The sequence below is a fragment of the Anarhichas minor genome, unplaced genomic scaffold, assembly GCF_050575085.1.
Source record: "Anarhichas minor isolate MPS153535 unplaced genomic scaffold, ASM5057508v1 ptg000023l, whole genome shotgun sequence".
NCBI lineage: Eukaryota > Metazoa > Chordata > Actinopteri > Perciformes > Anarhichadidae > Anarhichas > Anarhichas minor.
Window position 1 is genome coordinate 2435356 of NW_027466469.1, and position 23552 is coordinate 2458907.

General features: G+C 42.4%; 2 protein-coding genes across 16 annotated transcripts in view; both read right to left on the reverse strand.

The window, feature by feature from the left end:
* Positions 1-1553: 1553 nt before the first annotated feature.
* On the reverse strand, positions 1554-12500 carry hp1bp3 (heterochromatin protein 1, binding protein 3). 2 transcript variants are annotated; one of them, XM_076096881.1, is made up of 13 exons: positions 12409-12500; positions 11856-11936; positions 10760-10931; positions 8568-8630; positions 8302-8458; positions 8049-8192; positions 7277-7336; positions 6100-6239; positions 5561-5651; positions 5306-5465; positions 4069-4180; positions 3694-3876; positions 1554-3005 (listed from the first exon to the last, which is right to left on the reverse strand). In XM_076096881.1, exons 2-13 carry the CDS (start codon positions 11920-11922, stop codon positions 2441-2443), a joined length of 1914 nt encoding a protein of 637 aa, XP_075952996.1. In that variant the 5' UTR covers positions 11923-11936; positions 12409-12500; the 3' UTR covers positions 1554-2440. The 2 variants fall into 2 exon arrangements, with proteins under 2 accessions (XP_075952996.1, XP_075952997.1); XM_076096882.1 differs by lacking the exon at positions 8568-8630.
* A 1339-nt stretch (positions 12501-13839) lies between these two features.
* eif4g3a (eukaryotic translation initiation factor 4 gamma, 3a) overlaps positions 13840-23552 on the reverse strand; it is a 46671-nt gene continuing 36958 nt past the window's right edge. For all 14 annotated transcript variants that reach the window (XM_076097013.1, XM_076097016.1, XM_076097011.1 and 11 more), the window contains 14 exons: positions 22940-23078; positions 22515-22636; positions 21287-21377; positions 20652-20769; positions 20341-20564; positions 19384-19496; positions 18439-18611; positions 17273-17398; positions 16814-16895; positions 16331-16429; positions 15962-16108; positions 15646-15727; positions 15401-15547; positions 13840-14882 (listed from right to left, as the gene is read on the reverse strand). In XM_076097013.1, the coding sequence (XP_075953128.1) occupies positions 14701-14882; positions 15401-15547; positions 15646-15727; positions 15962-16108; positions 16331-16429; positions 16814-16895; positions 17273-17398; positions 18439-18611; positions 19384-19496; positions 20341-20564; positions 20652-20769; positions 21287-21377; positions 22515-22636; positions 22940-23078 (1845 nt within the window). In that variant the 3' untranslated portion in view covers positions 13840-14700. The remainder of the gene's footprint in view (positions 14883-15400; positions 15548-15645; positions 15728-15961; positions 16109-16330; positions 16430-16813; positions 16896-17272; positions 17399-18438; positions 18612-19383; positions 19497-20340; positions 20565-20651; positions 20770-21286; positions 21378-22514; positions 22637-22939; positions 23079-23552) is intronic.

Below are 23552 nucleotides of genomic sequence, written 5' to 3' on the forward strand. Positions count from 1 at the left end.
AAAATACAGCAAATATCAATGTTATACAATAAAATAGATAATGAAATAGGTTCAATAAAATTATATATATTTTCAAAATTCACAGTCCCAAAACTAGAGTGCTGAAATTTAAATGTGTGATGTCATAAAGTATAAAGTGTGGAACTGCTCCATTTGCTGTTTCAGAACTGAAGACACAATAGAATAAAGCTCATCTGGCCATTAAAAAGTAAATAAAATCAGTCTCCCATTCACTGTCTACAGAGCAGCTGTGATGGCACATTTCCACTGTGACTTATCTGATTTATTGTTGGACCACTCAGTGTTTTGGCCCTTTTTGTCTAAACAAGGAAATGAATGTCAGACCTGGTCAGCGAGGGTCCTCTCAGGTTGAGTAATATTGTGTGTGTGTGTGTGTGTGTGTCTTAATCAGGGGCATGATGTCAGCTTAGAGAAGGGGCTGGATGGAGATGCAACCAGTGGACCATTCAATGGTTGTCCAGATGTCCTTGTGCTGAACTCCTGCTACCCACCATGTGCTCAAGGCCTCAAACACTCTGGGTTCCTTCCTCCTTCAGACCTCATTGCATTCTATAAGACGATTGAACCTTCTCTGCGCAGAGAATAAATACTTTAAAGACAAGCTTCTTTTCTCAATCTTTCTTAATTTCAGTATCATAGGACTCACTCTGTACTGTTCAATAGTTTCATCCAATGTTTTCTAACTTTGGGACCCCCTCATAAGGGTCACTAGATACTTTTTTTGGGGGGGGGGGGGGGGGGGGGGGTTACATATTGAATGCTTAGATACATAATTTAAACCCTCTGAGAAGTTTGGAGCGGAAGCATGTGTTTGGTGCAGCTGCAAACAACTTGTATAGAGATCTGAGACAGAGACCTCAACTACTCACTGATGTTTAGCGTGGTCACAAGCCAAAGAGGTCAAGAACCACTGCTTTAATTCTTTATTCTAAAATAATTCTTATTTTGTTAACTTTAAATACATTTTCAAGTACAATATATATCTGTAACGTAACCAGTAATTATAGCTGTCAGATATATATATATATATATATATGTATATATATATATACACACACACATAAGGGTAAAAGGTTTAATATTTACTTGTGATTGGTTGTTGAGTAATGTAAAAGGTAGTATGAGATGGACATGCCATAGTAACAAATAAATATAAACCTCTCTCCCACACTGAAACATATGATGTAGTTTCAACAATTTTGAAATAAATATCCAAAATGGAATGCGTCAATTAAATGAGTAAATCTCCACACTTCAAGAAATGAAACAAAACAATGATTCTCTCCACTGAACAGGATGTTAAAATGCTTGATGTTTTTAATAGAATATGTCCCCTTGTGTTTTAAACAGGACACCTGCTAGCCTCAGCTCTGACCGTCACATCTTTAAACAGAACCGTTTAGTTTTGTGCAACGAAGAAACCTGGAAACCAATAACTGATACATCTTTATATTCTGGAATCTGGAAAGTGTGCTGTGTGTTTTGAAATTCTCCATGTAAATAAAAAAACAAAAAATAAAAAACAGCAAGAGTTTACAAATATAGCCATTTTATTAATGACTTGGGAAAAAAAGCTGAACAACACAAGGAATACATGCATGCAGGGTACGTATGAGCTATTATCCTCTTTCTTATTAACACATCTCGTACAGTTTGGTACTGCGTTACAGCTGTGGAGCAATAAAACCAATTCATGTATATTTTTTGTTAGACACGTATCAAAAAGACATTTTCCCCCAATGTGTGTTGAAATGAACACTAACAAGTGTTTTCTCCTCTGTTAAGTCCTCAACCTGTCAAATCTTCTCTCAGGGCATTTTTTGTTTTAAATAAACAAATATCAATCATTGTAAATAATAATAATTAACAATATAATTAGAAGGATGGATACAAATTCAAATTCTTATGCAGTACCGCACAGTCAATAACATTGTTTTATCCCACGATACAGGGCAACAACAGTAAATTCTGTATTTTATAAAATATTAGGAACGGTTTAAACTTTTCAACCCATATTTCAAATTAAAATGAACCCTCAAACACTGATCTCTCACTTCATTTGATATTCGGAACGTGTGCCGCCAACGACTAAAGAGTGGGTGTGGGACAGATATAAAAACGGAAGTCACTACCTGGTTCTATCCATCTTTCCCGATCTGGCAGCTGGTCACACATCTGTTTTAACGGCAACACTAACTGAGCTTTTCTACACATGGTGATTAAAAAGGAAATCCAAAAACTCTGTGTACAGTAAAACTTGGAAGGATAACATTGTTAATCTACAATAGAAATAAAAAAATAAAATCAAAACTACTGCCCTGTTAAAAAGGGAGGAACTGATAAAAGAGAGAGCATTGAAACAATGCGGCAAACTGCTGCAGATTCAGAGCGGCCCAGTTCATGAAAGGCTCTCCTGGGCTCAGTATTTCCCTCTCTTGGACTTGCGGGTGGACCGCTTGGTGCTCTTCGCTGCCCCCTTTTTGACTGCTTTTGCGGGGGATGTCTCTTCGGGCGCGGCCCGCTTGGACCCACCTTTGGTCGCCGCCTTTTTAACCACGGGCGACGACTCCTCGGGCTTCGACCGCTTGGACCCGCTCCTCGTCGTCTCCTTTGTGACTACGGCCTCCTCGGGGGACGACTCTCTGGACACCGGTCGCTTGGCCCCCCTTTTGGTCAGCTTCTTAACAGCTGGCGTTTTGGGCTTTCTCGCAGGAGCTCCTCTCTTGACGGGCGTGGCTTTAGGAGGCGGCGTGGCTTTAGGAGGCGGCGTGGATTCCTTCTTAGAGGCCGATGGCTTCCTTCCCCCTCGCTTGGCCGAAGACACCGCTTTCTTGGCAGGAGACTTCTTGGCGGGAGACTTCTTGGCGGGAGACTTCTTTGCGAGGGAGCGTCCCCTGCCTTTAGCTTTCGACTGACTAGAGCTCCGGGACTTCTTGGCCGGTGGGGGACGGCGAGCCTTGGGTGGAGGCCTCTTTTGAGATTTTCTAAAAGCAATTTGAACAGGGAGCTTTAACTTGAGTAGAAGTAGCGGGACTATAAACATCACATGTGGCTGCATGAATTAAAAGAGTAACGCCTGCACACGGACTCCAAACCACACATTCATTTAGATGGACAGCATTTCGATCCCTGTTGGATCTTTGTCAGGTCAAAATGTTCAAAAATGGCTGTCGACAATAAAACTCTTCCACTCCAACAAGTAAAGTTCAGAGGTCTGAACAGAACATATATGGTGTAATATTAAAATATACAGCTTCTTCTGGTAATTGTTCACAGCCTAAACCATAAAGACATTTACATCAGTGTGAAATATGATGCATGTGTGTGAAAATGTTCAGGTTTAATACCCCCTTTTGTGCTCCGTCATTTAAAATATTTCAATGTTTCAATTTCAATGTAAAACTTCTCAAATTTGTATTTTATTTTGAATTGTTGATTGTTCTGAGATGTGATTCACACCAGCCTCCTGGTGCACATATATAGACGGTGGCACCGTTTGGACCCGATGAAGCTGTGACCGGGATCAAAAAGTCCACGTAGATTTGCGGTTTCGAGTCGGCGTTCAGGCATTTCTCTTTTCAGAGTGTCTCTCTAAATGATGGAGAAACTGCCTGCACAATACAACCCTGTGTTAAGGATACTAGGTACAGATTTATTTTGTTTTTCACCCACCTCCTCCGAGAGGGAGCTTCATCCTCAGACTCTTCTTCTTCCTCCTCCTCTTCCTCTTCTTCTTCCTCTTCCTCCTCCTCCTCCTCCTCTTCCTCGTCAGAAGTTTCAACCGTCCGCCTCCGCTTGGGTGGTGGGTTTTTCTTAGAAAGGTCGTTGAACTTGTCTGGGTACAGGATGGTAGGGCTAAAGAGAAAAATAAAATCATCAGGGCTTTCATTCTGTTTGGCGAATATTTCCTCCGAAGCTTCTCATCAGCTGGCCTTAAAACCGAAAATATAAATTTCACTTTGTCACATGGTTAAAAGTTTCTTTAGTCAATACAGTAGGCTTTGAAAGCATGAAATGCTTAAATAATGCTAAATGTAGCTGGCGTACCTCGGGTAGAAGGGGAACGAGAGCTGGTAGGTTCCTGTGAAGCCGTGACCGGTGATCTGCTCCATCCAGCCGAGTACTTTACACTTTGTCAGGGTCCTCCTCAGACTGGCCACTGAAGAAAAGAGTTCTCCTTTCAGTGCACGATTTAGGATCCACAAACCGTGTAACCAAAAGCTCATCGAGCAGCGTGTTTAGGTTTTAAATGTTAGAAAATGAAAAGAAAGCACACTTGACAAAAGAAGCCCTTAAAGTGACCTTTTCCTACATCAGCCGCTTGTAAGCTGGAAACGTGGGCGTAAAAGCTAGTTTCTTTCTCTGCAGGGAACAGCAGCTGTGATCAACTTGCCTTCATGTTGGAATAAATAGTTTTCATGTCAAAAACATCTACAGACACCTTCACATCCATCCTGTGGTATCATCAACTTCTTTGAACTGTAACTTTGATTGTTGCAGAATCATCGAGACAATAAGAACATGTGTTTTTAACATGTGGCTTTAAGAGTGCTCGCTCGTCTTGCATGTTGTTTAAAGGGCAAATAAACAAAAGGTTTCGTAAGGATGCACGAGAACCAAAGCACAAAGCAAACCTCCACAGGATCCTATGCTCATGATTAATCTTGTGTGCCGTACACGTAGGAACAGGTCTTCAGCTGAATATACTGAATCACCAATTTCTCTGACAGAATCAGCCGCTTTTAGGAGTGGACCTCCTCCCTGGTGGCTCAGAGCACTTCGCTGAGATACAGTTACTTTACTGCATTGCGATTAGTCCAAAAATAAAATGGCTGATTCACTTTAAAACGGTGCTTTTATAGGCCTAGTTTTGTGCAAAACTTAAGTTTGACCCACCAACTGACTGAATGTACCACTGAACTAAAAACCAGTCAGAATCAGCGTTATGAACAGTGCTGCGTTCAATGACTGGTGTGTGTACTGAAGTGAATTTGAATGGTGACCTTGTGAGTGTGTGAGGGTTCTTAGTCAGATGCGGGTGAAACTATGCGCGTCTGCAAAATAGCAACACAGTGGATGGACAGCAGAGAAGACTGTGCTGCTTTTATTTACTTCCTTGATTGAAAACTGTTGGAATCCATTATACTTAACATGAAGATCAAACAGCACAAGTTTGCATTCTTTTCCAACTGAAAACTCAACACGTTGTTTTAATCACTTGAGGAAACAGTCGGATGTCAGCAGCGTCCCGCTAAGTCATGTCAGAGAGAGAGGGGAGTCTTACCTAATTGGTACTCCTTTCTATCCTTGTTTGCGTCCACTAGGTATCTGCGCAGAATGGTGGTGCTGCAGGTTTTAGGTTCATTCATGGCTGTGATGGCGGCTGTGATGGCTTCCTCCAAATTGCTGCCCTTCAACAGGACCTGGTTACCAGTACGCTTCAGCTGTGACAGTCGGGATATGAACATTTTCTTTAGGATATCGGGCCGTAAGCCCGTCACTGAATCTGTCGCTTCAACCGTGTCGTAGAGAGCTTTACCTGGAAAGTCCCATTGGCTCCTTTCCCAGTGATTTGGTCCAGATGTCCTTTCTCGACTGCCCTCACCAGGGCTGACTTCAGTAGATCTGGCCTGAGGGCAGACCGGAGTCATGAAGTCATTAACATATCCAATAATCATAAACAACAACACATTATACACCCATTTCTATAAGTTACTGAGCCTCTAAAGGAGAGTGTGTAGCTGTGTATCTTTGAAGTTTAAACATTTTAAAAACATTCACTGAGCATATATGATGTCTGTAGTTCTTAAAAACTTTGTTTAATTGATTGACTGTTAATGGACTGCAGTTTTTATCAGCTATGAATTTATCTATAATTATGGTAAATATTTAACGTTTGCAGGTTACAGCCTCCCAAATACAACTTGCTTGCATCTATTCCCTTCAACATCAATAGTTTAATATGGTGAGTTTTCTGATGGTTGGTCAGATTAAAACTGAAAAACTTTTGAAACTTCAAAGACTTGTTAGAATTAAAAAGAATAGATTGTTGGCTGCAGAGTTCCAGTTGGTCAGTACCTGGTTTTGATGTTTAGGTTGGGGAAGTGCTGCTCCAGGTATTTCTTGATCAGGTAGTAGGACGCCTCTTTGGGCTCACAGAGCCGAGTGATGATGAGAGGAAGAGCATCTCCCAGAGCCTCGGCCCTCACAGCTGGTTTCTGCAACACCATCCGGTAACATGAATGACAATTACAACCAAACACACCCGAGACTCGTACTGGAAAATGACAAAAGGACACTGTTGACACTACTCCAGTAACAGAAGGATTAGATCTATGAAACTAGTGCTGGGCGGTTTGAATTTCCCCTACGATATTCATTTTTCACATAGTGCCACACAGGACAACAGCACTACAGCAGATTGAGAGGGGATCCATAACTGCGTACCCTTCTCGGTCATGGTTACAACACAACAGTTAATAACCCCCAGACAACTATTGTTAACAGGGTGAAACACGATCGCACACGACACAATGTGACGCATAAACATTTGGTGAAAAGCTACAGACAGTCGAGACGATTTCAATGATTCAAACACTGGATTCAAGGGGAAGTTGAGTCTTTGCTTCAGTCAAACTCATCCTGACATTGTACCAACAGCACCGACGTACAGTCGCACACTTTTCAACAACAGGCCTGTGGTCAGTATTTAGTGTTACTATAGTTTAATCATTTGTTTTTGGACTATGTTGCACAATAACAATTGTTTACAAGACCCAGTCTTGCCACAAATAAAAAATAAATAAACCTGTAGATATATCGATAACTGCCAGAATCTTAAAAGAATACCGCGATACAGATGTTTGATCTCACCGTCCAGCACTCTGATATATTCTACTGTGTTCTACTACTTAAGGTTCCTCAGTCCTTTAGATATAGTTGGACATCGATGAGGAAACAATGCACTTTGGTAAATACGCTTTCTTGCCTTAAGATGAGAGGAAGAGCAACACCACTGTTATCTCTGTCCATTTCATATGAAGCTACCGCCAGCAGCTGGTTAGCATAGCTTAGCAAAGAGGCTTGAAACAGGCCTCAGCACCTCTGAACCCTCTAATTAACTCACGTTTGTTAATTCTGTACAAAACAAGCATGAACACAACCAGCAGAGTCTCCAGGAAGTTGCTGCTCCATGCTGAGAAACAGGCCGGCACTTAACTATTGTACATCAGTACCGACCTTTGCTGTGACATACCTTAGTGGAGGAGGACTGCTTCCCAATTGCGAAGGTTCCTGAAAGGCCTTTACCCTTCAGCTGTGTGAGAGACAGATCAATAACAAGAGTAAGCAGACCCGACACACTCCTGTGTTCCTACACACTTTAATTAATGAGCATCTGTGAAATAGACCAATCTCTCAAACTGTTAAGCTTTGGATTTCACCAAAGGTTGAAGGTTACAAGGAGCTCTGAAATGTAAAGTTTGTGGAGTGTTTCAAACCTTTCAAAACGAGAAATTTGTGAGCAAAGGCCCAAGTAAAGGATTTTACGGTGTGCGTTTGCGCTAACGTTAGCTGCAAACATTAGTCCAGCTAACTATCGTAAAGCCTACAGAAGGAAGCGCTACTTTCAAGACTGAGCAGCATTTCAAAAGACTTGATTTTGCGGAGTTAGAAGTTATGTTGAACCTGTTCACATCTAACACAGCCACTGTGTAGCATTTCCCCACCGAGAGGACGCTGGTCGTTGATGCCATCAAGCGCTGATGCTAACGTTAGCAGCTCTATCTGGCTCTTTAGTGGATTTTGGGAGGTTTACACTGCAGCAACACCATCCAAACCCGTAATCCCCACAGGACTCTGGTGTCAAAACGAGTCAGAAACGGAGCAATCGGTTGCATTTGTATCTTATTTGTTCTCATTAATGCTCCATGAAAAGTTCCAGATTTGAGCCGATGCCTTTATCTATATCTTTGCATGGGACAAGTACGAAATTAGAAGATGTTTTGCCCCCAAATATCATCCTGTACCTGTTTGATGGTTCCCTTCTCCAAATGTTTCTTCATTGCTTTCTTGAGGAGAAACTTCTTCTTGTTGAGCTCCATCTCCGGGTATTTGTTCAGAATATATTTCATGAAGGACTGGTATGAAACTCCAGACTTGTCATTACAAGACTGTAAAGAAAGACGACAAGAAATGAGATTTAAAAAAGAAAAAAGCGGTAAAAAAACAAACAACCCCTGTGAGCGACTGCGTTGATGGATTTACAGGGTTTCTACACACCGTAATAGCTTCGATGAGAATATTATCCACTTTGTATTGAGTGCCTGCAAAGTTGGAAACGGGCCGCTTTTTGCTGCCAGCGACGCTAGCCCACGCAGGAATCGTCCGTTTCACCTTCTTGGCTTTGGCTTTCACGTACTTGTAGCCATCCTTCAACCTGCCGCCAAAGAGGAGGAGCAAGACACAAGTTCAGTGAAGTGGTTCGATCCGTTGGAAGCGATATTTCACTGTGATTTTTACCACCCTTATCTATATCACATTCTCACCTTGGTAGGAGAACATAGCAGTGTGTTGAACACTGTCCAGCCGCGCAGTCCTTGCATTTGTCCCTTTGTCACCGACGGGAAAGACAAAATGAAGTTTGAGAACATCTGTCTTAATGATCACCATGTAATTTGACCCTCCCTGGAGTGCTATGCTCGTGTACTACGTGCAGAAAAGTCAATGTGTGCTTAGTCTGTGAGAAGAGATGGAGGTCAAATGTCACTAATACCTCAACTACAGCTCAATGGTAGTTTCCCCCACACTTGTTTCTTTATACTGTTTTTGAGAAACTTTCATAACAAAGTTCATTACTTTGTTATGAAGAAAAAGGTCTACGAGGCTTTAGAAATGTTACCTACAAATTATTATTATTTTTTTTTTTAAATCCAGAATATATTTTTGCTGAATTTCTGTGGATCAACAAAATTCATTTTAGCATTGTTCTGCATGTATATAGATAACGCCGTCCTTTCTTTGAACTTTTCAGATGTGTACTGAGCTGGTAACAAAGGGACCGATACATCCGTCTGACATCCATCGAATGAATGCGGCCGTGACGGGTCACATTTAAATGAAAAAGACAGGAATGTCTCCCCGTGTGTGCTTCGCGTATCTCGAGAACCGCTCATTCGACCCACGTCCCACTCGCCGGGTGTTTTGCTGGGGACTCAATGGACAGCTTTTGTCAAATTGTGTGCAATTTGGACTCGCGACACGTTTGATATTGATTAACTTTGAATTGACATGCGAGCAGCGCTCTGTTCAGCAGCCGGGGGCGGGGCTTCACGGCTCTGCAGAGTCCGGCATGTCGTCCACGGCGGGTGGACCGCGGCTCATTAACTGCAGTTCACTCTAAAACCAAACTCTTCTTCACTTTCCCTGGAGTCGACACAAGCGCACAGCCGCCTGGAAGCAAGGACATATTCTGTGATTTGGTTTCCGCCGTCTAGCTTTACTTCTCTCCCTTTGGGAATGTTTGCCAGTGGCAGAAGAAGTGGGCCCACTCAAAACATGTTAAACTATTAATAGTCAAACTATTAATACAGTACAATAAAAAGTACTGCGTTAAATGTTTACTTCAAGTGAAGAGTGAAAGAGAGATATCAGTACAATTAACTTGATTTTTATTTAACTGTTCATGGCGGAGCTCTAATATGGTGCTGGATAGTTTGATGAATAACAATGCAGCATATTTCATGTAATTGTTATATTTTGTGCATCTTATATTTCTGAATCTTAACCAGTAGCATTTCTCTGTCAGGTAAATGGTAGTACTACAATGTTTTCCTCTGAAGTAGAAGTACACATTAAAGTAAAGTATAACGTTATCATGATGTGTTCACGTGTGATCTATGTAGTGTTAGTGAGAAACTTGAACAAATCCAGCTGTTTGCAGATGTTTTCACAACAACATGAATAGTTATTAGAGATGAACTATGACCTGTTTACACTAAGCAGATTCTACTACATCATTAAAACTACTCATGACAAGATTTGTTTTAATCCATCAAAATACAATATTTTTTGAAGAAAAACAAACAAACTATAGGTCAAAGTAAAAGGAGAATTTTTGATGGTTTAAACTGACTTCAGAGCTGTTGAAATAATGTTTGGGACGGTGGCAAAAAAGCCTGGAGCCTTGTAGACCAGCAGCTATAATCAAACAACAACGGGATCTGTATCTGCCATTATGGATCATCAATGATCACCAATTAGTGTCAACAGCAAAAGAAAATGTGATCAGGGATCTGTAAAAGTTATATTTGCTCCCTTTTTTGTTTTGTGTAGATCCGATTTTTGACCGAGACGAGAGTATGATCCGTGATACGATCTGAACCGGGAGTTTTATGATCCGTTGCACCACTACTTGGGTGTGTGTGATTCAACTAAGTCACGGCAGATGTGTTTTTTGTGTCAGGGCCCAAAGAAGCGCCGGGTCGAGTGTAAAGTATTTTGTATGAGCGGTTCTCGAGGAAGCTGCAAACAGCAATACCACAGGCCAAGCCCCCGGCCCGTTCTGAACAGGCATGTTTTTAAACGGGCACTGCGCTAGTCCAATGCAACACTGCAACCGTGAGAGGAGCAGCCTGCTGTTATCCAGCAGAGGTAAGGATAATATAAACAGATAAAAGTGCTATCAAAGTGAAATATCGCAGCATTCACAGTTGCACACTAGCTCTCTGGTGGAACTCACTCTTGCTTCTCTGTCCCTTCTTCTCCCTTCTCCTCTGCGGGTTCTTCGGCTTTCTCCCCATTCTCTGTGGGCTCCGTCTCAGCCGTGGCCTCCTCTTCCTCGGCTGGCGCGGCTGAATGTGCAGCCGGCTCCTCTTCGGCGGCGGGTGACTCTTCTGAGGACGCCTCAGCCTCTGTGAGGAGGAAATATGTGCAACAATGCTTAAGAATACCACTTTTTTCTTTCTTTTAAATTTAGCAGTTGACTGACCATTCCACTGTGGAAGCATCTTTTGTCATTTTCTATTTTGTTCTGCTTTGGGAAATCGTTTGAAATAAAGTCATGGCAATTTATAAAGAGAGCCACTGCAGGAGCATTTTTCACTGCAAAACACGGGCATGTGTGTTAATAAATGTATAAACACATGTTGGGTTTGTAACATTAGAGCCCACAAATAAACATTTGCAACCCATGTTGGGTCAGGACACTGATGTCGGGTTTACAGGACAGAGAGAGTCTACAACATGCAACAAAGGTCTCCGACAATGTAATGTGCATGTTGCCGTATTTTCTCCTAAAACCCCAAAGGTTGATGTTACTGCTCTGGTTGTGCGGGACTGTTTTGCCTCTCCAGCATGACATTCCCCTTGTTTTGCCTTACTTCCACACTGTGGTGCACTATTCAACCTTGTGGCTGCTGATTGGCCACATCTGCTGTAGCTAAGCCTGGACTTGACTTAAGGGGCATTACTTAATATCAATGTTTTAAAGACAGTTGGGATTTTTGCAATCAAAAAGTTGGACGAACAGCGTAAATGTTTTTTTCCCTCCCTTATTTTAAAAAGGGTTTCATGCAGCATTATGAACTTTTTTTGAATGTGCCATCTTATCAAACACGTCCACATGTTCTACTCAAAGACCATGCAATTCTGATTTAAGTCTGCACGTAAGCAACATAAATATTGTATACGATTCTGACATTTTATCAGTTCTAAAAACAACATGGCCACACATGCCTCTGCAGACTGACCACAGTCACTGTGTGGGCTGTAATGAGTGCCGATGAATGCGCGCTCACGGGTCCTTCAGTTCAGGTGATGGACGACCCCAGCCTTACCCTTCTCTGCTGCAGCGGAGGGGGCCTTCTCCGGGGTCGGAGTCGCTGCTACTCGGCGTATCGGCATTACACGAGATTAACCTGGATGAGGAAAATTAAACACGCACGCGAACAAGACAAAAAGTACGTTAGCACACAACACTGGTTTGGTGCCCATTCCTGTGTACGTGCGTGGTTAAACATGGCGACATCGTAAAACCCACTTCATTCATTTGGGCCCCATTCTCATGGAAACGGGAGAAAGGGTGCTGCACTTGTGATTCGCCAAAAGCAACCACCTTCAATACGGTGCAATGCTCTTTGGCTTAACCGCCAGTCTCTGCCAGTGGATTTCGAAAATTTGCACATGAGCCAGAAAATGAGTTGCCAGAATTCTTTCGGCAATTTCGCCATTTTGTCCGTTGGTTTATACACAGTAATGGCGTCGCACAAGGCAGAAAATTAATTTCAGTTGCATTGAGTTACAGCCAACAGCCTACGCATCATTTCCAGCATCGCATCCGTGCAACTTCACATTTAGAGTGTGACTCAACATAACACGGATCAAACTTACCTCTTACTAGTGGAGAAAAAGTGAGCTACTTTGGAGTAAATTTCTGCACGATCCTTTATTTAGATTTCACTGTTTACGAGCCCCGCCCCATTAGGACCGTTGGTTACGTCGCAGCGTCACAGAGCACGTCGAAGGATCCCCACTGTCATGGCCGCCGACACTTACCTTTTAAAATCAATTCTTGACTGTCTCGTCGCTGCCGTTGTGTAGCCGACCGAGGCTAACGGAAAAGATGCTAGCTAGCAAACCGTTTATTTTATTTTATTTCTTTCGTTATTGTTTCTAAAAGCTCAACATTATACTTTAATTGTTTGTCGTTATTTTGAGTTACATTGATATCGTCTACCGTACAGTGCAACACAATCTGAGCACATCGTTAAGTCAACCGAGATAAATCAGTTATGAACGTATAAGCATTCAGAAACTACAGCCCTGATGAGGTTTTCAGAGGTAGTCTGTGGCAAAGACTCATGAGAGCTGTAGTTGTCTAACAAAGTTAAAATGAAGACAAACACATTTTCTTTTTCAGAACAGTAGTGGATACACAATAATAAAATATAGACAGAAAACATTAGAAATATACTTTAGCTTTCTAGTTGCATCATTATGTGTAGTTTAAATTCGGACTATTTCACCACTAATGGTGTCCCATTAAGAATGCAACCTTCTTATATACAGTCTATGTATGTTACTATTTTCAGGTTCCATTATCTGCTTATTTTCAAAATTAATGGATTAATCATTTGGTCTTTGAAATGTGTGAAAATTGTGAACAATGCCTGTCACAATTTCCTGATTTGACTTCCTCAAATCGCCTATGCTGTCCGAACATTCAAAAACCCAACGACAGTGACTACAACAGAAAAGCAGCAAATTCTCACAATCAAGAAGCTGACATTTTCGACTAATCTATTAATGGTGTCAGCTCAAGTCTCCATGTTCACAGGGTGCCGAAAGTTATTTGTGGGTGATAAAAAAAATCAAGTCAACTTCCGTAAAGACGAGCAAATGCATGAGCTATGGATAAGGCCAGCCCCATATGTGATCACGCAGACATTGTAATATGAATGCCAGTGCATGCCTGACCACATTGAAACACATCTCAACTAGATCTATACACAATCTAGACCAAAATATATATTTATCTAAATAAAATAAAACATATATTAAAAAAAGTGCAGTCAATTACAAGAGAAAGGACCTGCTGCAACTATTTCAAAGCCACAAGTTGGGAGTTAATTCATGTTTGTTGATGCTTTAATTGTCTCAGCAGAACAAATCAGTGGCCCACAGTGACTCCAGCTGCTCCTCTGAGGATGCTGGGGTGTTACCCGAAAATGGGAAAACAGAACACGCACACACTTTCAAAAGAAACAAATCTGTCAACCTTCATCTTCAAACACCAACCAAACAAATCATGACAATGAGCAATTTTAAATACCTTTTTTGTCTTTAATGTATTTACAAGCTTTAGTCTGCTCTGTAGGTCTGAAGTATTACAAGCATTTCACGTTCAGCGACCTTGGCCATTTGCTTTTTAATGTTGCAATTTTTTGCTCGTTTCATTTCAATGTATCCGGTTTGTTCATCTGCATTTGTTTTGACAGTTCTGCGGACTGACTTGCATCGCTTCTCGAATGCATACCTCTGCCTCTCACGAGGCGTATGTACAAATCAACGTAGAGCTTGCCAAGGCTGAGGGAAACACCTTCTGGTTATTAGGAGATAACCTTTGACCTCAAAACGTCATACACGGACAACGTTAATAGCTTCTGTGCATCCTCTCCTTTTTATCTCCGCTTCCCCGTCATCCCAAAATAACTTTGTTTTACCCTGTTTTAAACCAAACAGTGTGGAATCCAGGGAGGCTATTTATTTCACAATTATTATTTTGTTATTATAATTAATTATATTGTTATTTCTGTTGTTCTCATTTGTGAGCATCTGCAAATGTTAAATAACTTTCATATTTGCAGTCCTTAAAAAAATAATAAATTAAAGAGTCCAGAACCTATGTAGCTTTTAAGTCTCTTCTTAAAAAGTAACAAAACAAAAGTAAGTTAAAATTTAAAACAAAAATATTTTCTATGTATAATACAGGTATTTAGTGCTTCCGCCGTTGGAATCCAAACTCAAAATGGCGGCATGTTTTCCGAACCGTACCGCAGAAAAAAATTCCAGCCGTAAAACATGTCGTCCTGCCCACACACCCATTTTGAATGTTTATTTGTTTGTTTGTTCTGCTGTAAGGATGCAGTTCTACTACGTCGCGTCCCCCGGGTGTCTCCCTCGTCAATTGTCTTCCGACTCCTCCTCCGCCTCCCGCAGCCAGGTGAAGAAGGCCGTGACAGACTTGAGGGCCACACCTTTACCCTGCTGCTCGGCAGGGTCTTTGCTCGTCTCCCACTTGTAGAAAGCGTCCTCCGAGATCACGTCCTCGTCATACAGACAGTCAAAGAACATCCGGAGAAGGTCTGGAAGACAAAAGACGCATCAGTCATCGCTTTGGCTCCGACAAGGATTCATGAAGTGAAAGAACGTGCTGTCCTGCTGTAGAAGTTCTGTTTGATACTTTTCTTTAAATGTAGCTGTCTCTCTTGCTGATTTCTGTAATGTTACTAAACAAAGCTTTAATGTTACAGATTAGAATAATCTGAATATCGAAGCGAAAAACTCACCGTAGAAACATTTGTAAACTACCTTCTCCAGGTCAACAATGAATTGAATCTGAACTTTTAAATCGGACACGGACGAGCAGTCCTCTAAGTGCTCAGGATATTTTTTTATTTGAGCATCTGTAATTCCATGACCACCGGGCAAGCTCCATCTGCTAATGAGTATCATGTGACATGATCGTTAGCTTCATACCTGCTACGAAACAAACCTTGTGCTGAGATTATATTTTCTGCAATAAGATTGGTGAAAATGATTTATGTCTTCTCTGATGAATCACAGTTCTCTCCTCCTAATGAAACCGAGATGCAGCACTTACTTGGAGGCTGATCGAGGGCGACGATCAGCGCCTGAAGTGCATAAAGTGCTTGCAGCTGTTGCTCAGTGTCTGAGTTAAGGTACTTGAGTAATACAGGCAATCTCCACTGGATGATGGCCGTGTCCACTCGACAGTTGGTGTTATCATCTGTTCGGTAAAGCGGGATGGAGAGTGAGTGATATGAAATCAGTGGTGGCATTTCAGCAGAATAGAGGAGTTTCTCCTCCAGGTGGCGGAGTGCTTACCTTTCACTGCTGCCTTACACACAGCTGTCATCAAAGCCCTCAGGAAGGGAGACGAGCTCATCTGAGATTCATCTAGGGTTGCCTGGGAAATAGAGCACAGAGGAGGAGTGGGGGGGAAACACACAATGTGTCAATTTCACATGGTTCAACAGGTCTTAGCAGTTATGCTACAAAAGAACAGGAAACAGCTTTAAGTCTTGTTTTGTTTTATTATTATTAAATGTTTCTGCTCATTACAGGCTGCCTCTCTGAATTTAAGTCACTAGCTTGCAGAGTTTAATGGTTGCTCCTCTAAGAAATGTGTCACTTCTCATACCTCCACCCAGTCAAAGATCTGCTCGTCGCTGGCCATGTCCTCCAGGAGGAGTTTCTCCAGCTGCTGGCTCAGCTCCTCAGGAGACAAGATCTTTTTGGACAGAGCCTCCTCGGGACCGGAGCCGTCCGACAGAACGAACTGGAGTTTCTGTTCGCATCGAGACGAGAGGACATGGACACGATGGGGAGGTGACAATAAAAGAGGTAGATGATGAAATGGGAAAAAGAAAGAGTGAGGAGGGGGTCGGAGGATAATGTGCTCTCTGTCCACTTTTTGTCTTATAATAGTATCAACAAAACCAAATGTTAGTGACTGAGATTTCCTACAATTTTGATATTCTAGATTTGAGCGGAGGCCTTTATCACAAACCTGTTCTGAGATGAAAGCCTCGACGTCCTCTTCCTCTGGCAGGAAGTCGGTCCAGTCGAGGCCAGATTCCCTCCACAAAGAACCCACAGACCTATGGCTCTGTGGAGACAAGAGGAGACAGCATTGCACCTCTCTTCTCTGACAGAACTTATTTTTATTTCTCTCTGGTCTCCAGGTAAAAAGATTTCAACGAGCCAATTCAGCCATAATTAGCTACAAATCAACCATGTCCATGATTTGATTTATGTAGTAAATAAATGGGAGCAACAATGAAAGTGCATTTTTTCTGTCCTTACTCTTGGCTTCCACATTCAAATCCATTTCACCAAAATATCACCGATATAATCACCTTGATAGACATTTAAGTGAACATCATCTATTACACGTGTACAACTACAATGGAGCTATTGATTAAAGCCCACTGGCTTTATAATAAGAGCAGGTAACTTAATTACTCAATTGAAGATTGAACGTGTTGCTTACCATTTGTTTGCATAGTATGTGCAGTATTTCAGAGATTAAGATCCCAGCTCTTCCCACAGGAAGCAAAGGTTTGCTTAATTCACTGTGAACAAACAGATGAACGGAGAAGTTTAATAACACAATGAAACACTTGAGACTATTTGCTGTGCAGCCATAAGGGCCCGTTAAAGTTTCCTCCATGTATCTTAAACTTTAGTAAAGCCTAAAATGAATCCAGGAAATGAGAACAGAGAAGAGGAACATGAACTAGAAAAATGTTGCGCGAAGAACAAGAAACATGTAATTATGTTCATCAAGGAAAATATTGATCAAAATGTTGTTCTGTGGAGGTGAACACAAATTTCATCTGTGCACACGAAGCCAACACATTGGTCTGATATATTCTGAGCAAACACTAAATTTGACTGTATTTTTAACATGTTTTCTGCTGGAGTATGCAGCGAGTGACGGGTGTCGTACCTAAAGAGCTCTCTCATAGAGAAGCCCCCTTCCTTCAGCACCGGAGTGAGCAGCTCGCCCAGGTACAGCCAGATGTGGGGAATGTCGATGGACATGTCGTCCGCTTGTTCCAGCATGTCTGCAAACCTGAGGAAACAAAACGGACGCCGCGGTGGTTAGGAAGCGACATATAACACAGTGATGTAATTGTTCCTCTGGAAGGTGACACACTAGACGTGTACAAACGATATTTAAGCACCAACAAAATATGGATTTAAACTCAAATTCATTTTCAATTGTATTCATCATGGACCAGAAAAATGTCCCTCGGACAAGAAGAAATACACTCTTCATTCTTTGTTTCTACTTCTACTTGGCATTAATTTAAAGTTTCCCTTTTGAGTTTGACAGTTGTTCTGAATTTGGGTGAAGTGACTGCACTGTTCTGCTCTGGAACGATGGCTGACCTTCAAAAGAGTTTTCTTTTAACCCCCATCAAGCAGAAACCTGGATTCAAAGTGTCACTTTAGGCATTTTTAAGGTATTTGTTTCAAAATTACAGATTTTGAAAGTTGATTTTAAAAAGATATTGGACAAATGAATCTACATTTGATTGTTATTTACAAATACGTGAAGTTGCATGTACTTTGTTTGATTCCAAAATCAGAACCGGTAGCAGATTTTCTCATGAGCAACCACGATACAAACAAGAGACTAGCTTGTAACAATGGATTAACTTCAGAGAAATGCTTGAGCTGAGTTAAAAGGCGGCTGATACGCATTTGTTCATTAGAATATTTACAGTTAAAGCAAGAAAAGCTTCTTGGCTGGACGAAGAACAGAATGCCGAAAGCAGCAATTAAGGCAAGAGACAACAAAAGGTGGCCATGAAGTCTGGTGATGCAGCTGATTGGGAGTCCTACTGAGAAACCAAGTGGAGTAAGTGTGACAGTTCTGGAGAACTATAAATAATATTCTGGGTACATCTGTGGATAACACTGCAACAACTCATGGGGATGCCAATAAACAAACCCCAAAATCATTGGATGGGGACATTTTAGAATAAGAAACTGTCTCAATCAATATTCCCACTTTATGGGAACACGGCAGTCACAATAACAAGAAGCAGGCACAGTCGGTTGCCTGGCTTTACGGCTGAGTGCATTAAAATAAGTGGGTGAACTGACCCTTTGAAGAACTGAGGTTTGGGCAGGATGCCCTGCTGCACCAGCTGGAAGAGGAGCTGGCCCATGTGGTCCCGAGTTATCTGACTCCGCTCCAGGGTCGACTCCACCCCGACACGCACAAAGATGTGCAGCTGAGAGCCCAGGTCGAGCTCGTCCACGCACTGAACAGCCTCCTGCAGAAAAACAAAGGAATACGATCGAGACTGAAGCTAGTGAGAGAAGAGGAACTCGAACACTACATGCATCTGAATTCTATGAGTTGTCGTCGCATGGACAGTGGTTAAAGGACGACGATTAAAGCTGTGGGTCTGATATTAACAATGTTGTCGTTAAAGAGCAACACATTAAAGGGACAGCTTAGATTTTTTTGAAGTGGGGTTTAATGAGGAGCAGCAGCAAAACGTATTTAACCACCTAAAATAAATACAGTTTATTTGATACGTTATAATTTAAGTGTACACTATATATAGAATATTTCCTCTCCTTTACTTTGACTTGATCGAGGCAGCAGTAGACCTGCAAGTCCTGAGTTGTACGAGGTAAAATAACTGTTTTTGTCAAAGGAGTCAGTAGCTTTGAAGAGAACATAGATGGATGCAACAGCTTCAGGTCCACGTTCGAAGGGCTGTCTTACAGCAAGGTAAAGCGGTGACCAAACATAGCGTGCACTTAAACTAACATTGGTTTTCTTTTAGGTGGCTAAAATACGTTTTGCTGCTGCCTCCGTCCACAGCAGTAAATACTTAGTTTCCGTGCACGTACTCCTGTCTGTTCCTCCAATCTACTGCAGGTAAAACACCGATAACAAACTCATACAACCCCACCGCGCAAAATCAGAACTATCCCATTTATCTACATACTTTAAAAAAGTATTTTACAGAAACAAAAACTGAAAATACTGATTGAATTTGCATCTACTGTTGATCTCCTTGTGAATCTCAGTACCTTGTAGTCGTTTATGTGCAGGAACTCGTCGATGATGGACTTGGACTTCCTCTCCGTCTCGTCCTCAGACATAGGAGGTCTTTCCGAGGTCTGGACCACTGGCTCCGGTTTCACTGTCGACGTTAACAACAACAGTCACAACAGTGTCTGTCTGGATGAAAATCCATGTTTGGTCTACTCTGATTTAATCACATAAGCAACAACTTACCCTATTCCGACTTCAATACATATACTTTGTTTAAAATCTTTAATTTATTATACTTTCAAAAAGGTACAATCTTTTTTTTTATCTAGATGTATGTTTTTAGGGACAGTTTATCTGAGAATATAATATTCACTGACTAAACTAAAAGACACGCATAACAGCATCACAGCCAAAGCTAATTAAAATGATGCATGATACAGTTTTACAGCAACAAAATGAGACGCAAGGGCATTAACCCCCAAAGATCACAAATACAACCGAAACAAATTGCCTTTCTAGATCTGCGTGCCGTTAGTGAGCAGGTAGACTACATTGGCTTGTGGCCCAATATTTAGTGGCCAGATATATACTCATGTATTTGCTGGAGAATCCTAGCGTGTAACGTCACACCAACGAGAAATCATGAGCATACAAGCCACCGGGGAGCTACAAACACAAGCATTTCTGATCATTCGTAGACGTGATCCTTTTGTTTTCAATCTGCTGTTGCTCCTAAATTGATTGACACATGTTGTAATACAAAGAGAAACAATATACAATGCATGTAAATGAGGTAAGAGTTACGATATTTATGTTTTCTGATGTCATTAATGGTGCACCAATGGTGTATCCAGGACATCTGATGCCAACCCAGACTAGTTCATGGCTTAAATCCCAGAACCAGATCATCCGTGTGGTGTCACTAGAGACAGTTTAAACGCAAATATGCTTTCAAAGTACGTCCAAGTGTTGTGCAGCGCCGCGTGTCTCACCAGGTTCCCTGACTCGGCTGCGCTCCGGCTCCGTTTTGTCCTCGGTGACACTCAGTCTCCGGGGCTCGGCTCCCTCTCGCTCCCGGTCTCTCCGCGGCTCCTCGGGAGTTGGACTCTCCAGCAGCTCCTTCGAACTGCCCCCCCTGGTGAACGGTCCGGGCTGTGACGATGGAGGGGCAGAGATCACCGGCTTCTCACTGCGTTCTCTCGTCGCACTGTTACGACTGCCAGGAGAAGAAAAAAGCTCGAGCCAATCAGGATGTTTGAAAATGAGAGCGTAACTACCAGAAGCACGTGGTGTTGTTGTTTACCTTCCCAGAGTTCTCCTGGGGTCAAAGTCTGGGTTCTGTGGAGGAGTGGTGGAGGGCTGAGGAGAAGGCGTCGACTGCAGCGCAGAGTAACGATTGAGGCCAGCTGTCCGTGATAGTTCTGTTATGAACAGAAAGGTTAGAAGAGACACAAATGACCAGAAAATGAAGGGTAATGCTCATGGATCAATAGAGTTCAGGTGTTTGCAGTATCAAGAGGGAAAGAAAATACAAAATTCAATGCTGATCAATAGGAAAAACAATCTCTAGTGAGCTTCAGGATCAAACTAAAAGCATCAGTAAGAATCTACAGAGGCGCTAAACCGATATTTGATTTGACAATTTCTGTAACTTTCTTTAATCTAACAATGGCCGTTTGGAACAGCTATCAACATTTCTGTCTTCGTGGTCGTACGACACATCATACTTCTTTTAAGGCATACTGACAGCTTAACCATGTGACATTTAGGCTTCAGTGTTTTGCTTCTTTGAACTGGCCTCTCAAACACAAGATGAGATGTGCTTTGCTGTGTAATAAACGCATATTCCCCCCGTCACTTCAGGTCCGCACGATATCTCCAACTCCTGCTCATGCAATTTTCCTGTGGTCTTGGATCAGTTACTACATGTTTTCTTACCTGAGTCACTGGCCTTGGCTCCTCCACTGCTGCCCTTCCCCCACGTGACTTGAGCCCGGGGGCCCAGCTGGATCTTCTCATCCATTTGAGGCTGCAGAAAGAGAATCATTTAAGAACAGGCTGCAAGCACACATGGAAACCATCAACAGCAAACAGGCAAACGAGGACACCGTTTGAGACCAGATGAATGAAGCAGACCTAACCCTGCAGGTACATTTTGATTGTCCGTTTAACGCTCTGAGCTGCCAGAAATAACACACATCAATCAGCGTAGATACTAATATGCTTGTGTCATATAACAGTAACAATCTGCTGACAGAGCCCTCCCTGATATATCACTTGCTCACTAATCATGCTTACGTTTTGTTTACTAAATTCTTCTATAGTGCATCTATCCATCTTTTACACCGGTTTATTTATATTCAGGGTCTCAAGAACGCACTGGTGAAACCTTTGATTCAAGATATAAGTAGCACACAAAATGCAGTGTGTGCCATGTAGTGTATTACAAGAACTGTCAACAAGGATTAGTAAAATGACTGTTCTCATAGTGGACCCAACACCAAGAACATGGCAGAATTCCTCCTGCAGGGGGAACTTGTTTTCTTTTTACAAAGCAGTACCACGTGGGTCCAACAGGGGGACGGAGTGCTACTGAACACTCACCACCATAATGTGGATCACAAGAGGACAGGGCCAGTGAATAAGTACACATGATGAAACACAGGAGTTCTCTTGTTGTTGTTTTTTTACCTCCTTGTCTCAATTCCTAAAATGCATCTCGAAGAGATAGGAGGCTTGCCGGAGGAGCCATGAGCGAGGATGCACATGTGTACACTTTGCAAAAGTCTTTTTACGGCACCCGAGACGTGTAACAGAGGCGTGGCATATTTTTGTCACATTATGCCACGTTGTGAATAGAATTAAAAGTAAATATATAAGTTGTCGTGAACAGTTCTTCTGACAGAGATCATAAAATAAAGCGGTATACCAAAACAACGCTCGCCCTGAAGCGCAGATGCATTATTTAGTTAAATGGCCGTTTTTCCTCGACTCCTCTCTCCTCGCCTCCACCGCTCGCATCCCTCAGTGGGAGGGACTAAGATGCGAGGAAAGAAGGCGAAGAAGGGCATGTACACATCGTGAAGTGAGTAGAACCCCCCCCCCCCCCCCCCCTGTATTGTAGCGCTTGCTTGGTTCATATGCAAGAGGCAGCAGCATGTCTCACCTTGGAGATCTTTGGGATCTTGGTGGGGTCGATGGTCCTGCTGTTCTTTGTCACGGGCACAGTGTTCCAGGTCTCTTCTCTCTGCACGCGCTGATCTCTCTGTTCTCTTTGCTCTCTGGGATCTACGAGGCCAACGCACACACATACGCACACTCAGTGGAAATCTAATAGTATGTCATTCATTGAGTGGACAGCCAAAGCTGACAAAATGACATTTTTGACAGTTTTGCGCTAGACATGATGAGAAATGATAGGTCAGCTAACAGACGGGATGGACCGGGGGGGCTTCCTGTCTGCTGTTGGGCACAATAGCATCTCTGCAGGTCATAGGGACAGGAAATCTCTCAGTATGCTTGCAGGCTTCCTGAGTCACCGTCGGTGTGCCGACTGTAAGCTCTAAAGAGGATTTAGACCGCGGGTCTGACCTGGCCGTCTCTTGCTGTCCTTGGAGAGCATTTGCTGGTGCACTTTCCTCTGCTCCTCCTGCTCTTCAATCTTTGCCTCCTTGTGGATCTGCTCGATGGTTTTCGGGCCCTGGTCGGCTCTCCTGGACACCCAGTTGTGCTGGAAGAATACCGAGAACCACAAATGACCTCAGAACTGACTCGAGCAGTAGTGTCAGCTTCAGCAGTTTATCACGGATTGATTTCACTTGAGCCGAGCTGTTTCAAATGAAAGCCCAGATTATTGCAGAGTGTCGGAGGGTTTTATCAAAGCAGATATATCAGTTCAGATATAAAGGCGTTTTTTTAAGCGCAGAGGAATATTCAAAGACTGTCAGTTATGATCATTGACTAACTCAGACACATGTGTTAACATTATCAGTTTCAGCTTTCACTACGACCCTTCATTTGTTTTATTAGTATTCGTTTCATTCCATGATGCTGAACATGCCGTAGCCCAAGCAGCCTTGCTCATTTTAATTTGACAAGAGCGCAGCACGGCCCGGCTCAAATGTGTGTTTCCACCGTCTTGCAGGAGACAGTGACATGAATTCAAACAGCTTGCGTTCGGCAAGAGTTACTGCAGGAGAGAATC

Excerpts from the sequence above, each read along its gene's own strand:
- hp1bp3 (XM_076096881.1), bottom strand. The coding sequence starts at position 11,922 with ATGCCGATACGCCGAGTAGCAGCGACTCCGACCCCGGAGAAGGCCCCC. Across the intron at positions 8,459-8,567 it reads TGCTATGTTCTCCTACCAAG|GTTGAAGGATGGCTACAAGT; the intron begins GTGAGAATGTGA and ends CTTTGGCGGCAG. Across the intron at positions 4,181-5,305 it reads TAGAAAGGAGTACCAATTAG|TGGCCAGTCTGAGGAGGACC; the intron begins GTAAGACTCCCC and ends TCTTTTCTTCAG.